The sequence below is a fragment of the Neomonachus schauinslandi genome, chromosome 1 (genome assembly GCF_002201575.2).
Source record: "Neomonachus schauinslandi chromosome 1, ASM220157v2, whole genome shotgun sequence".
NCBI classification, from domain to species: domain Eukaryota; kingdom Metazoa; phylum Chordata; class Mammalia; order Carnivora; family Phocidae; genus Neomonachus; species Neomonachus schauinslandi.
In genome coordinates, this window is record NC_058403.1 from 67039438 (window position 1) to 67055181 (window position 15744).

Consider the following 15744-nt stretch of genomic DNA (forward strand, 5'->3'; position numbering starts at 1 on the left):
AACGGGCAAAGGAAGTCCCTGCTTCCGGACCCCAGTCCAGGGAGCGGGGAAGCTGAAAAGATGGAAATGTCAACTCATTACTTCATATCTTTCTTCAGCAAATTGCTGATAAAATCCTTGGCATCATCAGAGATCTCATCGAACGCTTCGTCATCGAAGTCCCAGGTGGCTGAGGTAACGTTGGCTAGGGTTTCATTATCGTTGTCACCCATGAAGGGGGAAAGTCCACTAACCCTGGAAGAGAAGAACAGGACAGCAGGTGATTGGGGGTGGGTGTTGGCAGGGAAGGCAGGATGGGACGATCCCTCCAAGCGAGTGTCACTGAGGTCAAAGGTGAGGGCCCCGCAAAAGCCTGCACCCATAACACCCCTGTGCCTGCCTTGCCTCCCGCCAGAGAAAAGAAGGGAGGGCGTGGTTCCCCAGGCTTTTGTGGCCCCGACTCTTCTCAGTGCTCATTGTACTTTTGGCGTGTCACTGCCTATTGTCACCACCTGCCTGTGAGGCTGAGGGGAAGGAATTTACTTCAGTTTACGGCTTTGGCAGGACACAGCAGGGCCCCTCCTCCCTGTCCTCTGTTCTTGCCCAAAGCCCAGAACCTTCTCCAAGGCTCCTGGGTGGAAGACTCCCTTCCCCTCTGTGCTGGTGCCACCCTCACCAGGGACTAGTTACATGGTACAGCACTCATCACCACACCGGGCCACCCCTGCTCCCTTCTACCTCTCATCTTCACACCTGTCAGCACCAGTGACAGGGCCCAGCATGCCCAGGGTACTTAGCAAGCATGGACAAACAGCAGACTTCGACTCAGCAACATGGGTTTGGTGATCCATCTATACCAGTGAGCCTGAGGCACTTAGGCCAAACCAGAAAGCTTCCCTAAGAGATACCAAGGCTGAGGAAATAGCACAGTCTGTTTCTTTTCTGGGTGATCTGGGACAATTTCCTAATCTCTCCGTGCCATGTTCTCCTCCTCTATATAATGGAGAACCTACCACTTAACTATACAGTGGTCACCACTTTTACTTATTCTACTTCTCTTCTTCCTCCTTCTCCTCCATCAAGAGCATCCTGGCAGCTAACATTTACCATGTGCCAGGCACTGGGCAAACAGCTTAAAATAGATGAACTCATTTAATCTTAATACCATCCTATAACCCAGGTAACTCATTACTTTAACAGACGAGGGAATGGGCACAGAGTGGAGTTAAGTAACTTGCCCAAGGTTTCAATCAATGAGATCTGAACCCAGCCACCTTTCTCTAGAGCCTAGATCTTAAGTGCACCTTTAGACGAGTATTTCTATGCAGATGAAGGCAATCATGGTGTACAGCTCTGGCACGACGCCTGGTCCGTAGTAAGGAGCTTGGTCCATGACTGCAGTTCTTCCACGTACAGTTCAACCCCACTGCCTCACCAATCCGTGACCTCAGGAATGACGCATTTACCAATAACTTAAACCAAATGAAATTTGTAAGGCCAAGTATCTCAAAGCCAAGTAGGACAGATTCACAGCTTACTGGCCTGATCGCTCACTTCCGTGTACCTCATCTTCATACCAACCATCCCCCCGGCCATTCACCCTGACCTAGGGCGACCTCATGGGTGTCAGGCCTAGGCAGGTGCACAGGGCCCCACCCTTAGAAGGTCCCACTCTTGGTTTAATGATCTGCTACAGTCATACTGAAAGTCATAGTAACGTTTGAACAAGTCACTCCCCCTTTTTATTCGGCATGGGGCCCCACAAATTATGTAGCTGGTCCTGCCCTGACCCCACTTGAGTCCCATGAGATGGATCCAGGGCCTTCATGCCATCAACCTTCCAGATGAAGCCTTCACTAATGTCCCTTTTCCCCAAATCCTTAAGAACACATCATCATAAACAATGACGCAAACCCTTCTGGAGGCATCTCTACATCCAAACGGCCTCAGCTTATAAAATACAACAGCACCTGCAAACTAAGTTTTGTAAAACAAAACCCACTGAAATATTGCGAGGCAAGCTTGCCATGGGAGGAACCCTCCCGCGAAACTTTGTGTAAAAAGAAGAAAGCTTTTGCAATGTGAGTTATCTTGCCCTAGTCAATATATCTGTGTTTTAGAATAACAGAGTTTTGCAGATGGCATTAAAATGTCTTAAAGCAAAATACTGATTTCTGTTGTTTGAAGAAGGCATGGGGCTAATTATTCTCGGTTACATGACAACGAAGGAAGGGTGGGTGCGAACCATTCCCAAGTCTGCACGGTTATAGGCTATTCCTCTCCCCTCCCCCAACACACACTCTCTGGGCCTCAGGTTCCCCTTTTTTCACCAAGGGTACTGGGCTAGAATTCCTAGGGCCTTCCAGCTCTCCCCATCTCTGCGATTCAGTGTGACCCCAGCTAGCCCATCTCGAAGGAGCCTGACTCTTGCTTGTCAGCTACATGCCTCCTTCTGTCTTTACATTTTGCATTTGAAACAAAGAGGGGGAAAGTCCTGCAGCATTCCAAAGACTGCAAGAAGAGCAGACAACCCTGCTGTGGAATGCTGCACCATCGTCTTCTCTAAACCTCCTTTGCTAATTAGGGACTGTAATCCTGCAAAGATAGGGCTTAATCTCTGTAAAGTTCACAGTTGGGGAGAGCCTCCTCATCTCTGGTGCTCCTCCTTTCTGGCAGCCCATCCATCTGAAATACCCCCAGCCCTGGCTGGCTCCTTGCCTGCCAAGCTCCCACAGAATTCCTGTTAAAGAGTATGTCTCTAAAATAAAACTTGCAATATATGCAGAGCATGATGACAAAGAGAGTGTCAGAATTTCAGTAATGTTTCTTGGTGGTGGGATTTGGCAGGACTTTCTAAAAAATTTCTTTTCTGGGCTTTTTATTGCTAGAATTTGCATAAGGATCACATATGGTTGGGTTGATCAACCCAATCAACAAACATAATAACATTAGTGTTAGAAACACAACTACCCACCCCTCTTCCTAGTTTTATCTCATTTTTTAACTGAAGGGGGTCAGAGTATGCCACTCCAAAATATGCCACTTTTTTATAAAGAATGTTTTGAGCTGAAGGCAATTAGCTCTTTGCCCTCCCTTTCTGTCTCAAAACAGGACATCCATTTCTCTGTATTAAGGTGACATAAATTTCCATTTGTAAATATGTTTTCTCCCTTCCCAGAAAGAGGAGACTCATCTTCATAACAGACCTTGCTAAACAACCCTTATTTATTACACATTTCCTAGTCACCTTCTTATAACTTACACCCTCCAGAAGCCCCAAACCTCTTTTCCTTTGTCTAGTTATTTCTCTACAATTACTTGCTTGGTCTGTTAAAATAGTATGTAAGCCCCCAATTCTAAACATCTTCTTGAATCACATTTCTTTGTGAACTCCTATGCGTATATACATAATTAAATCTGGCTTTTTTCTCTTGTTAATCTGCCTTTTGTCAGATTGATTTACAGGCCTCCAGGAAAAGAACCTAAGAGGGTGGAGGAAAGTTTTTTCTTCCTCCCCAACATAACCAACAGATTTATCTGTTTTTTTATACAACTTTAATCAGCGTGGGAAAATTCTTGGGTGTTCCACTTTTTTGTCACTTGACATTGTCATTCACAGTGTGTACAAAGTCTTCACATCCATTTTTAATGGTCGCTGATGAGTCACAGAGGTCATGACTACAGGCTGTTCTAATTTCTTAACTCTTAATCTCTCACTGAAACAAAACTTTGCCCAGGGAATCTGATGCAGAAGACTGTTCTGCTTGCAGGACAGAATGTCAGAACAGAGAAAGTTACAGAAATGTCTCTTTCACTATACTTTCCTCATGGTGTTTTTCAAGCAGATGACCCTCCTTCAGGAATGGCCAATGAAAGAGACCACACATGGGCCAGCAGAGCTACTGAAGGCTTAGGAAGAGGTTAGTCTTTTATCCCATGTTAGCCTTCAGATACTCATTCCCTGGGGCGGTGGAAAGATTTGAGGGGGCTGGTTAGGTTCCAGAGGAAGAACTGGGTGTCTTTTTGTGCAGTGGCCGAGAAAGTAGACCTCCTGGGTTAGTCACACTAACTGCAGCCTAAGTCTCTGAAGAGCAAAACCTGCAGGTGGTGGCTGGGTCTGGTATGGGTTCAGGGCGCCTGGAGCTAGAATCAGAGAGCTGTCTGGGCTCAGCAGTGGGGAGGGCAAGGACAGCCCTTAGTGGGGCTGTTGGATCCCTCTGAAGAACCCTGCACCCAAACCTGCAAGTCTGAGTAGCCACCTGATACTTGGGTACTGGGCCTTCTCCCTAGCTCACTGGGCTGATGTCCCTAGAAGTTAGACTCTGGATGGGGATGGCTGCAGCATTCTGGACCACAGTAGATTCACAAGAAATGAGCTGAGGGGTGCCTGGGTGGCTCAGTCGGTTAAGCATCTGACTTCAGCTTGGGTCATGATCTCTGGGTCCTGGGATCATGCTTCTCCCTCTCCCTGGGATCTGCTTCTCCCTCTCCCTCTGCCCCTCCCCCTGCTTGTGCTCTCTCTCTCTCTCTTAAAAAAAAAAAAAAAGACAAATGAGCTGAAACGGGAAGTCTGTCACTGAGCCCACTAGGAAGATGGTAGGGAGAAGGCAGAGGAGTGATTGCCCTTTACCTTGCCTTGGAGCAAGGGAGGGAGAGAAGGAATTCTGGAGTAGGGGTGAGAGAAGGGCACAGAGAAGGGTTCTGGTGTCCCCACAGGCAGTGAGGGATCACTAAGTCCTCAGAAAATAGGAGAGAGGAAAGCGGGAAAGGAAAGGAGGTCTTAGAAAAGGAGATAAGGCTTAGGACATCCTTGAAGTGTGGCCTAGAGCACTCCCATCCTCTCTCCTCCTGCCTAAAACCAGACATTGCTAACACCAGAAGAATCTCCAGGAAATTCACAAAATCTACCATCTCCCTCCACAATCAGGGATGAGAAGGTAGGGGGGCCCATAATCCCACTCACTGCATCTCTACTCTGCCTGGAAAACCCAGGGCAGGCAGCGAGGCCAGGTCTCCAGTGCGGTGACAAGATCAGCCCTGATCTCCCTGAGATGTTTGAGGAGTTCCTCCAACAAAGTCATAATAACCTCTGGGGACAGAGCTGGTCGCTTAGGAAGTGCTCACCAAATATGTGTTAAATAGTAAATGAGTTATTATCTATTTCCCCAACTCCGTGGCCTCCCCATCTCTCACTGGCCCCAGAAAGGAGATTGGGGGGGGTTCCTCTGGTACAAATGTGGAAGGTGGCCTCGATGAGGATTGTCAGACAACCAAGCTCCAAAGAGAGGGATAGAGGGTACATGAAGACTGCCATAAAGGCTCTTCCAGAGACTTCCAGCAGCAGCTCTAGAATTTTGCATAGCAGGGTCTGAAAGGAAGCAATCTGGCTGGCTCCAACTTTTGTTTTGGGTCCCACGTGCTCTGCTGAGGGTCCTCACTCAGGAGGGGAGCTCCCAGGCCTCTCCCCATTATGAGAGCTAACAGGAAAAGTCCCGGGGGGGAAGAGCAGCCCACAGTGGTATGTGCAGGAGCCTGGACATGGGGGCTGCAGGAGGCTATGCAGAGCTGACCTGTGTCCACCATGCCTGGCCCTCACCTGCCTCCTGGTCACATGTACATCTCCCCTCTCCTTGCACCCTGCCAGCCAAACACCTTCAGGATAGTGCCCAATTCATCAAAATTATTTTCTCCCCGTTTCAAAAAGCTCTTCCCTATTTCTTGGTCTTAGCTTTAAAAGTAATCTAGTAAAGCAATGTAACATATTATCCAAATTATTATATTCTTCCACCTAAAAGACTTTGCGTTTTAAAATAAAGTGCTCTTATGGCTCAATAATTCTAGTTCTAGGTCATATATCCACCATGGACCAGAATACTTGCAATACCCCACACTGGTATCTATTAAAAGCCCATCAGTGTAGACTGGATAAACTGGATGATGGTCACACAGTGGACTACTACACAACACCGAGAATGAACAATCTACCACTACACACAGTAACACGAATGGGTCTCATGGGTCTCATGAACAACGTTGAGCAAAGGAAGCCAGATACACCTTCCTGTATGATTTCATTTCTATAAAGTTCAGGAACAGGCAAAAGTGGTGCACGACGTTAGACATGAGGACGATGGTTACCTCTGAGGGACAGTGACTGGGAGGGGCCCCAGGAGGACTGCAGGGGTCCTAGCCATGTGGGGATTCTTTATCTGGGTACAAGTTACACTGGCCTATTCACTGTGAAAATTTAAGGGCAGTCCCTGACCAGTAGGGAGACCAGCTGTCTTAGTTTCCCAGACTATCCCCACTTTAGTACTGAAAGTTCTGTTTCCTGGGCAGCCCATCAGGCCTGGGTGAACCGGGAAGGCTGGTCACCCTCCAGGACTGTGGGAAGTGGGCAGCCATGGGGACTTCCTTGGCCCCGGTCACCTCCAAGCCAAATGAAGATCAGATCCCTGCCACAACTCACTCCCAGGTTTGTGGTGAGGATCGAACGGGAGCCCATGTGAAAATCTGTGAGGAACCTAGGGACGGAACCAGACCACAGGACAGCTGGGTCTGAACGGAACCAACTGAGCAAGCCTGTTTCTCAAGTGCCAGGTGTCTCCCCTGGGGCCAGAGCTGCGTGTGAGCACCGTGCAGTGTGCAGCCCCAGGAGGGGCGACTGGGCCCACTGCCCTGCTTTAATTCCTTATTTACCAAGGAAGCCAGGAGGACAGGTTCACTGGAGCTTCCACTACCCGATAGTCTCTTTCTCCTGGGGTAGGCCTAGGGGAGGGAGAAATAGGCAAATGCGCTCCTGGCCAGGGCGCTTCTTGTCTCTGCTCTGGGGGAGGTGCGGGTGGGGGGAGGGGGGGATGGTGACCTGGGCAGGGGAGAAGACGACTCTCTGGGGTACAGAGCCCACGGCCCAGGTGTAACTGAGGGAGGCTGTCCTGACAGGCCACAGTGAGAACCACACTCCTGAGCAGGTAGGAAAGAAAGAAAACTCCTGGCCCCTGGGGCAGGGGGGACCCCTGGTGCTTGAGGAGCAGTCTTGGTCAGTTCACTCTGCACACACACAAAATCACTCCATCTCGGCTCAAGCTTTCGTAACAGTGACCCTAAGGCTGGCTGTGCAGAAGAACCTCCTAGAGCCGTTTCTTACCTGGGTATGAAGACCCCAGGGGTCAAAGAGAGCCTTCTTAGGTCCTCCTCAAGTTTTCTATGTAAATGTTACGTTTTTCCTTTCGCTTTAACAACAAAAATGTTTTTTTCCCCAAAATGAATGCATGCGTATCTGCATCTTCAGGAGACCATCCCTTCACTGTGTGTTGCCACGTAAGCTCAGGGGCTGCCTCAGAGGCCAAGGACTGTCTGCAGCCTGGGGTTTCAGAGACTGAATCAGTGAGATGCCACCAAGGTGTGTGTTCTAGAGCCTGCTGCTCCAAGTGCGGTCCTTGGATCAGCACCACAGCAACCAGGAACCTGTTAGAAACGTGGATTCTTAGGTGTCCCAGACTTCCTGAAACGGAGTCTGCAATCTAAGGAGAGGCCTAGGTGATTCGTGCATATGACTGCTCACAAAGCTCTGGTCTGCATTCCTGGCCTCCGCTCTTCTTCTCCAGCATCATTAACTGAAATGGCTCCATATTGTCCCCCTGATTTCCCAATTCCAATTCCTGCGTGGCTTTCTGTTGTCTGCTGACGGCTCTCTCATCAAAAGTGCTTATAATTGGCCCATGTAGTGGGCTCAGGGATGAGGCTGATAGTTGGGGTCCCCCTGCCATGAGGACGGGGTGCTGTCTTCTGAAGACAATGATGATGCCCACAGGAGATGTGCACCTGGGCGCCCTGCCTCCTTCTCCATGGACCCACCTACACACATGAGGGTAAATTACATGGCACCAGCCACATTCCATCCTCCTGACCAAAGACCCCAGCCTGGTCAGCATGAGGGACAGTGAAGGGCGCGGAATGGGGTGTCAGGGTCAGCGCTAGCCACCCCTAGAGAGGTGCAACACGGGCTGCTGACTTCATTGGGAAAACAGGAGTGGGGCAGGCTGGTGGGAGGGGGATAGGAGCTGCGGCCCTCCTGACTCTGGGCTGGGCTCTCCACCATAACCCACACTGGCTCCTTCAATGGCAGGGCAGCCTGGGGACCCTCCTGTGGAGCTCTCTGCCCCTCCCTCGTGTGCCCCGAGACTCACAGGATGTAGCAGATGACTCCGATACTCCACATGTCCGTGGCATAGCCGATGGGCTCATAGTTGATCACTTCCGGTGCCACAAACTCTGGGGTGCCAAAGAGGACCTTCAGAGACCCTGCATTCTCTGTAACCGGAATGGAGAGGGATCAATCACCAGAACATTTGGGAGCCAACCCGTGGTAAGTGAATGCCGTCTGTGTGCACGGGAGGGGCACAGACGAGGCCTGGCCCCTGGCTGCGCTCCCCTTGAGAATGGCACAGACACCCGGCCTCCCTGCGAACAGGTGCCTCAGCGCACCAGTGAAACTGACAGACTGCGCGCGCTGTCAATGTCTGGGGCGGGGCGGGGCGGGGAGAGGAGGCCATTAAGGCCCCTGCACCCCAGATGGTTTTTCATGTGTCTGTCTCTCCCATGCGTTCCCAGAAGGGGCTATAACTTGCGCTTGGCAATAATCTCTAACATTCACTATGTCCTCTGTACCCTGCTGCCTGTTTTATAAGGACTTTCCTAGTTAATATTCTCGACAACCCCGAGAGAGGTATGATCCTCATGTTCCTGAGGAAGAAAGGGAGGCCCAGGGCAGTTGCGTGATTTACCCACCTTTGACAGTGGGGGTCAGGACCTAAACCCAGGTGGTCCCAGTCCTGAGCTATGTCCCTTTGCCCCCACCTGTCTCTCCTCCCAGGAGCTGCTGGGAGGATAGCCAGGAAAGACCTTAACCCCAGGCAGCTGTCACTGAGCCTTAAGGGACCAGAGATGCCCAGTAGGATGTCCATGGTACCAGCTCCTGGAGGATCTCGTCCACAGTGGGGCTGGCCTACCTTTGGCCTGTGGGCCACACCTGCTCTTGTGTCACTACGGAGCCCGCAGCAAATGCTCTAAGACAGACCACCGAAGAGCCTTCAGATGGGAGAGCTCTGCTCCACTCCCACCTGAGCCCTTCCCGCTACACACGAGCCCTTCCCAGCTCTCGGAGCCGTGGGAGACACGACCGTCCCCGTGCTCTCTCACCGCGGGAGCCTCCACCTTGTGTCCCTGCGGCGCTGACGCTGCCAGCTCCTGAGGCCAGTGGCGCCCCACCTGCAGCAGGTGGAGCAGAGCAGGCTCCTGCACCCGGCCTCGGGGCACCGCGTCCCGGCAAGTCAGAGCCCGGCAGAACTTCGCTCCCTCAGTGTCCTCTTCGTAACGGGGCGCCCTGGCACCAAGTGCCCCCGGGGCGGCGAAAGGCCAGTTTGCACCAGCCCTCGGCTCCTCGTTGATGGGGCAGTGGTCAGGGGGTAGAGGGTGAGGCTGTTTCATCAGCTACTGAGCCATCAAAGAGCGACGCAGGCAGGCGGCATGTGGGCAGGGCGGGAGGCAGAAGGTCTCAGACCAAGATGGCTGCAGGGCTGGGCACGAAGGCCCCTACCACCTGCCCCCATTCCCCGCCCCCCACCCAGTGCAGGAATAGCAGAGGGGCTTCAGAGAACCCGGAGCTAGGTCCCTGGCCCTTGTTCCGGCCCCAGCACCTCTCCTGGCTTGTGGTGGGACCTGCTGGGCAAAGCTACGGTTTCCCGGTCTATAAACCAGGGCTCTGAAAATCTGCCCCGCCGCCCTCACAGGCCTGCAGTGAGAGCCCAGTGAAAGTCTGTGAAAGTGCTCCGGAAACTTGCCTAGGATGCTAATGGGAGCAAGCACCATCACCGAAATGAGTTGCAGCTGCAGGTCCCAGAGTGAAAGCCACAAGAGGGGATCCTGACAGCAGCAATAATAAACTGCAAACACCTACAGAGCACCTACTATGTGCCAGGCACTGCTTGCATCACCTAACCTGTATTAACGCACCGGACTCCCCCCCGGCCCCCCGCCCACCCAAAGCTCGATGACGTGGGGACTGCTATTAACCCATTTTACAGATAAGGGATAGCAACTCAAAGTCAAGTCTAGTGGGGCCTGGGGCAGGACGCGAGCCTCAGCAGCCCCCACGGTCTCTGACTTTAACTCCAGCCCAGTGCATTCCCTCCAATGCCCAGTGTGTGTAACACAAACAGCCACCGTCACTGTATGTGAGTGAGCACAGGACAGGCGCGTGGCCTTACCCAGCTTTCTGGCCAGACCGAAGTCGATGAGCTTGATTCTGGTGCCGGTCTTATTGACACACATGATGTTCTCGGGCTTGAGGTCCAGGTGGACGATGCCCTGCTTGTGGATGTACTCCACCCCCTCCGATATCTGCCTCATGTACTGGATGCACTCCCGCTCCGTCAGCTCGAAGTCCTCGTCAATGATGCGCTCGAACAGCTCACCCCCCGACACGCTGCGGGAGCAGAAGGGACAGTCAGAGCCCAGCGCCACGGGGCCCAGGCTGGCAGGGGGTCTGGCCAAGGGCAGGCTAGGGAAGGAGCAGCGGGGACAGGCAGGAAGGCCCAGGGTAGGAGGGGCCGGGCACTTCTGTGGCTTCCTCAGTTCCCGACCCCTGCCCTGTTATGCTGGTCCCCGTTTCCACTGTGCCAGGAGGGCCTCCCAGTTTCCCTCTGGGGAGAACCCTGTTTGTGCCCACTAAGATGTTGGGGAACTCAGGGAAGCATCTGGGCTGGGCAGTTTCAGAGGTGATCATGAGCTGAAAGATTCAGACATAATCTCCTCAGCAAAAAGGGTAACCACCAGGCAGCCTCCCTCCCCGAATGACCACAGACGCGGAAGGGCTCGTTCTTGTACCCAGCTGCGTCTTTTGGTCATAGGGAATTGAAGTTTGAAATACTCACAGCGCCCATAGCATTTGTTTCACATAGCCAGAAACAGAAAAATATCTTCAAGAATAAGGAGCCTCAGCACATTTCCTAAAATTCATCGACTGTAACCCATTCCCCATGCCTCCTCTGGCCAGGCCTATGGTATTGGTTACTCCTTCCAGCCATAACTAACTCGTCTTGCCTGTTCCCTCGCCCAGGCTCGAAGTGCAGTACATCCTCCTGCCTGGATAGACTTTGGATCCTGACCATGGAGTTTCTGGGGCCCACAGCGGGCATCTTCTACTAAGGACTGGCCCACAGGCTACAGCCAGCCAGCATATTGCCCTTCAGCACAAATGCATGGCCTTGTCCCCTGAGTTACATGGGTCCTTTCTGTTCCCCTGTCCCAGCCCTCTGACCCACCTTCCTTCCTTGCTGCTCAGAAAGTTTAAAGCATCTCCCTGGTGACTTTTATAGCATCCAGACATCAGTAAGCTCCTTTCTGCAATGGCCTATATGTCCACCAGCTGAACGAGGCTGGGTAGGCTTTGTTCTGGGCCCATCCTCTTCCAAGGGCCTTCCCTCTTCTTTTTGGGGGATTGGGGGAGAGGAGGCATCTCTCCTCTGATGGGAGCCATCATGAAGAAGGGAAAAAGCTGAGTGTGGATCCTGTCCCTGCCTTTTACAAGCTGTGTGACCTTGGGCAAGTTACTTAACCTTTCTGAGCCCTGCTTTCCTTATCTGTCCCTACTTCATAGAGTTGTTAGGAGTGAAGGAACTTTTGTAAAGCATCATACCTGACACGCAGTAGGTGCTCAGCACATATTAATTACCATTTCACAACCTGTGGTGAGTCAGGTGGATCTTGTCAGTGACCCTGAGGGAGGGACAGACAGGGGCGCAGCATGGGGCCCAGCACCCCACAGCCTGTGTGGGCCTCCATCACCAACCCTGTCCGGGAGGGCCGAGCTGGGAAAGGTCAGTCTGTGCCAGTGGCCGCTGGGGGCGCTAGAACGGACGCTCTAAGCACCAACAGAGCAGGAGGTCCCCGGGCGGCCAGCAGGTGGCGCCTCCGTCCTCAAGCCCTCCATTTCTATTGCTCTGCTCCAAGTCAAACTTGAATTTCCATTCTCAGGTCTCCCTTGATCCTTAACCATCTCTGTGCCTCAATGTCCTCATCTGGAAGGTGCAGATAAAAACAGCACCACCTCACAGGGTTGCTGTGAAGACTGAGTGACTTAATATAGGTAAAGTGCTTAGAAGAGTGCCTGACATACAGTAAGTGTTCAATAATGTTAATTACCTTTTTTTTTTTTTTTTTTTAAAGAGCCAGTTGGGGCTCTTATTGAAAATACAGGCTCTCAAGCTCTTCCCCCTTGCAGATTCTGATTTAGAAACTCTTGGGAGGGCTCTGAGAATCCATATGTTCAATAAGCACCCCAGGTCATTCTTAGGATTGGGACAAGCTTGGGAAATTCACTGAGAAATTCCTCTGAGAAGTCACTCCTGATTTCCCCAGAAGAAAGGCTCTTTCCATCCCTGGGTTCCCACAGTCTTGTCTGTCCTTTTTGTATCAGATCTGTCTTGGCTTAAAGTTGTTTATGAACATGTGTGGAAAAGGTCTGGCTCATCTCTAGAATTTTATTTATACCTCGCCATATCTGGCACTGACGAGGTGCCCCAAAATGTGTGCTTTTAAATGTAAAATATTCTGGAAAAGCAAGCAACCATTATTTGTGGTGCCCTTGGGAATGTCTGAGGCAATGAGCAGTAGAAATCTGAGCCATGGAGGTAATTACTACTGCTTTTCTAGAGGTAACTTATTCAGTATAAGTTTAAATAGGCTCAATCTATTCAAATATATTTAATGTATTTTGAAAGCTGTTCCTGTGGTCCATTTCCTAGGATGGAAGGGATTACATAAACAGGTTTAATGGTTCTACCCAGGTTTCTCTTCAAAATACTCAAGACTATGGATGGAAAGAAGCTGCCACCCACAGAGATGGGCCAAGGGACAAGACTGGGCCAGAGGAAATGTATGCTTAATAAATGAACAGTGAGGAGCGCCTGGGTGGCTCAGTCGTTAAGCGGCTGTTTTCGGCTCAGGTCATGATCCCAGGGTCCTGGGATCGAGCCCCACATCGGGCTCCCTGCTCCTTGGGAGGCCTGCTTCTCCCTTGTGTTACCTCTCTCGCTGTGTCTCTCCCTGTCAAATAAATAAATAAAATCTTTAAAAAAAATAAACAAATAAATAAATGAACAGTGAGTAGGTGAGTGAGTGAGTGAATCCTGACTAACAAGGCTACCTAATCCCAAGGGATCAAATTCACCGCCCCCCAGCCCCACCCCGCCCAAGTGTAGACCTTGGCCAGCCCTCACTTGCAGCCAAAAGATACGGTGTTTCAGCAAACTCCATACCCAGACCCTCTACTTCTTGTCTCTTGGCAGCCAGCTGGATATTTTTTGATCAATTTTGCCAATGGCAGCACAAAAGGGAGATGGGTAGTGGACGACCCAGCCTAAATTGTACTGCTTCAGTGCTCAGGGTCCCACCACCACCTGGAAGGGCCTGAGCGCTCCCAAACGACACGCCGAGATTTCAGGCCAGGGGCCCTAGGGAACCCCTGTGTCCGGGCAACACTGCTAGATGGGGGCTTGTGGCTTGTCCCATCATCAGAGGTCAGAAAGGCTGAAGACACACACTGCTTCTGATTTCTCACTGTGTTGGAAGTGGCTGAACTGAAGGAGGAGACCCTGGAAGACATTTTCATTTTTCTACATCACCAGGCCTCATCCTTCTCTGAACCTCAGTACCTCCATCCAACAAGGGCAATGGCAAGTTGTACCACGGAACACCAGCCTTTGCCCTCGCGAGGCCAAGTCTGTCTAAGCTGGAAGGGCAGTACAGATGGGAGTGTGGATGGGCTCCTACTTCTTTGGTTGAGCTCCTATCAAGGGGCAAGCGCCTTACCCCAAGTGCAGCAGACTCGGCTGGCATCTGTGCCTGTCAGACTTGCTCCTGCCCACAGGGGAGGCGTGGGGAGGAGGGATGAAAGCCAGGCCAGCTGAAGCCTTCTTACGTTTTCTCTCAACATTTTTCCATCCAGCTTGCCAACTCCCAATTCCACGCTAAGTATGGTGTTCTGCCCACTGGTGCGGCTGCCCAGCCTTACCCAGGCTTGGCTGCCTCCTACCCCCTCCCTGAACCCTCTCCCAAACTTGCCCAATGCTTAACTTCTAAACATATGACATTTCTTCACATGTCCCCACACGCCCACACTGCCTGGACCAAGCAACCTGTTCTAGAATAAACGCGAAGCACCGAGCCCACAGGGCTATGGTGAGGGTGTGATCAGTGAGGCCACAGACACGGGTTGCTCTTTCCTGCAAGTGGGGAGGTAAGCTCGAATTGGGGCCGGAAACAGATTCTAAGGTACGAATGCAGATACTCTCTGAAGAGTTTACAGCTCCACAGAATTGCTGAATTTTAGAACCAAAAGGGAGTCTAATCCAAGTATGTCTCCTCGCTGGAAGAATTTAATAATTACAAAATCACAGCTCAGCGGTAACAGGACCTGACTCCAGGTTTCCTGAATAGGAGGGTTTTTGTTCCACAACACCTGGTTGTGTGTTAAAATGCTTGCCGAATAATTTTAAGTGGGAACAAGACCACGACACAGAAAATGTCAATGTATCATACGACTAAGAATAAGTCCCAATTATAGAGCACTATGCCTGACTACGTGATTCCATTTAATCCCCACATTATTCATGAGGCAGCTTATATCCTCCTTTTACCAATAATAACACTAAGGATTGGCAAAGCTGAGTTACTTATTCAAGGCCACACAACAAGTAAGAGGCAGAGCTGGGATTGACGTGAGATTTATCAGACTCACTTTGTACTCTAAGTTTGTGCTTTTAACCCACTCTAGCTTTTCCAGATGTACATAAGCCGGAAGGAAACACACCAAAGAGATCACTGAGCCAGGGGAGAAAATCACACCTCAAGCCTGGGGAGGCCTCACCTTCCTTGGGAAGGAAGGTGTTGAGAGAATCCTCTCTAAAGGACTAAGATCTCTGAAGCTCAGGACAAGCAAAGCAAGGCCTGAAGGCAGTTTCACAAGATTTCTAAAAATTTCAAATGCACATACCCTTTGATCTAGCATAACCACACTTCTAGGAATGTATCCTACAGATGCGCATAGGTGTGTGTGAAAAGATGTATATACAAGGTTACAAACACTGCTTGTTTGGAAAAGCAAAGGCCTGGAAACCCGTCAACCTCCTATCAAAAGAAGACTGCTCCAGGAAACTGTAGTTTATGCATGCAAGCAAATCCCACGGAGCAGGGCAAATGAGGAAGCTCACCAGCCACTGAAATGTTCAGAGCCCTTCATATGAAGATGAACTGCTGCATGAAAAGAAGCAAAAATATAGAACAGTGGATATGAGGTACCTTGGTGCTAAAAGGTGGGAAATATTTTTTTTTTAAATCACATATGCTTGTATTTTCATACGAAACTTTGGAAGGATACAAACAAAACCTATAAAAATGGTTACTGATGTCAGCGGTGGAGGTAGAAACAGGGTAGATGAGGGACAGGGCTCGGAATGGAACTGTTTATTGTGCATGTTCTTACATTTTTTGATGTGATTGTTTCCCACTGACCACAAATTCTGATGAAAAAAGGAAAGAAAACTGAAAAACACAGACCCCTCTGCAGAGGGCATCTGGCTTACTGAGGGGCTGTATGTGCATGTGTATTTGCATGTGTTTATGTGTGTGTGTGCAGGCGTGCATCTGTGCATGCGTGTGTGTGTGTGTGTGTGTGCATGTGCGTGCATGCCAGCGGCTTGGGGG

The 15744-nt window shown here is 50.8% G+C and overlaps 1 protein-coding gene across 1 annotated transcript in view; it reads right to left on the reverse strand.

Moving 5' to 3' along the window:
- MYLK (myosin light chain kinase) overlaps positions 1 to 15744 on the reverse strand; it is a 202885-nt gene that overhangs the window by 14278 nt on the left and 172863 nt on the right. The window contains 3 exon segments of the mRNA XM_044919769.1: positions 82 to 234; positions 8169 to 8292; positions 10248 to 10465. Coding sequence (XP_044775704.1) covers positions 82 to 234; positions 8169 to 8292; positions 10248 to 10465 — 495 coding nt within the window.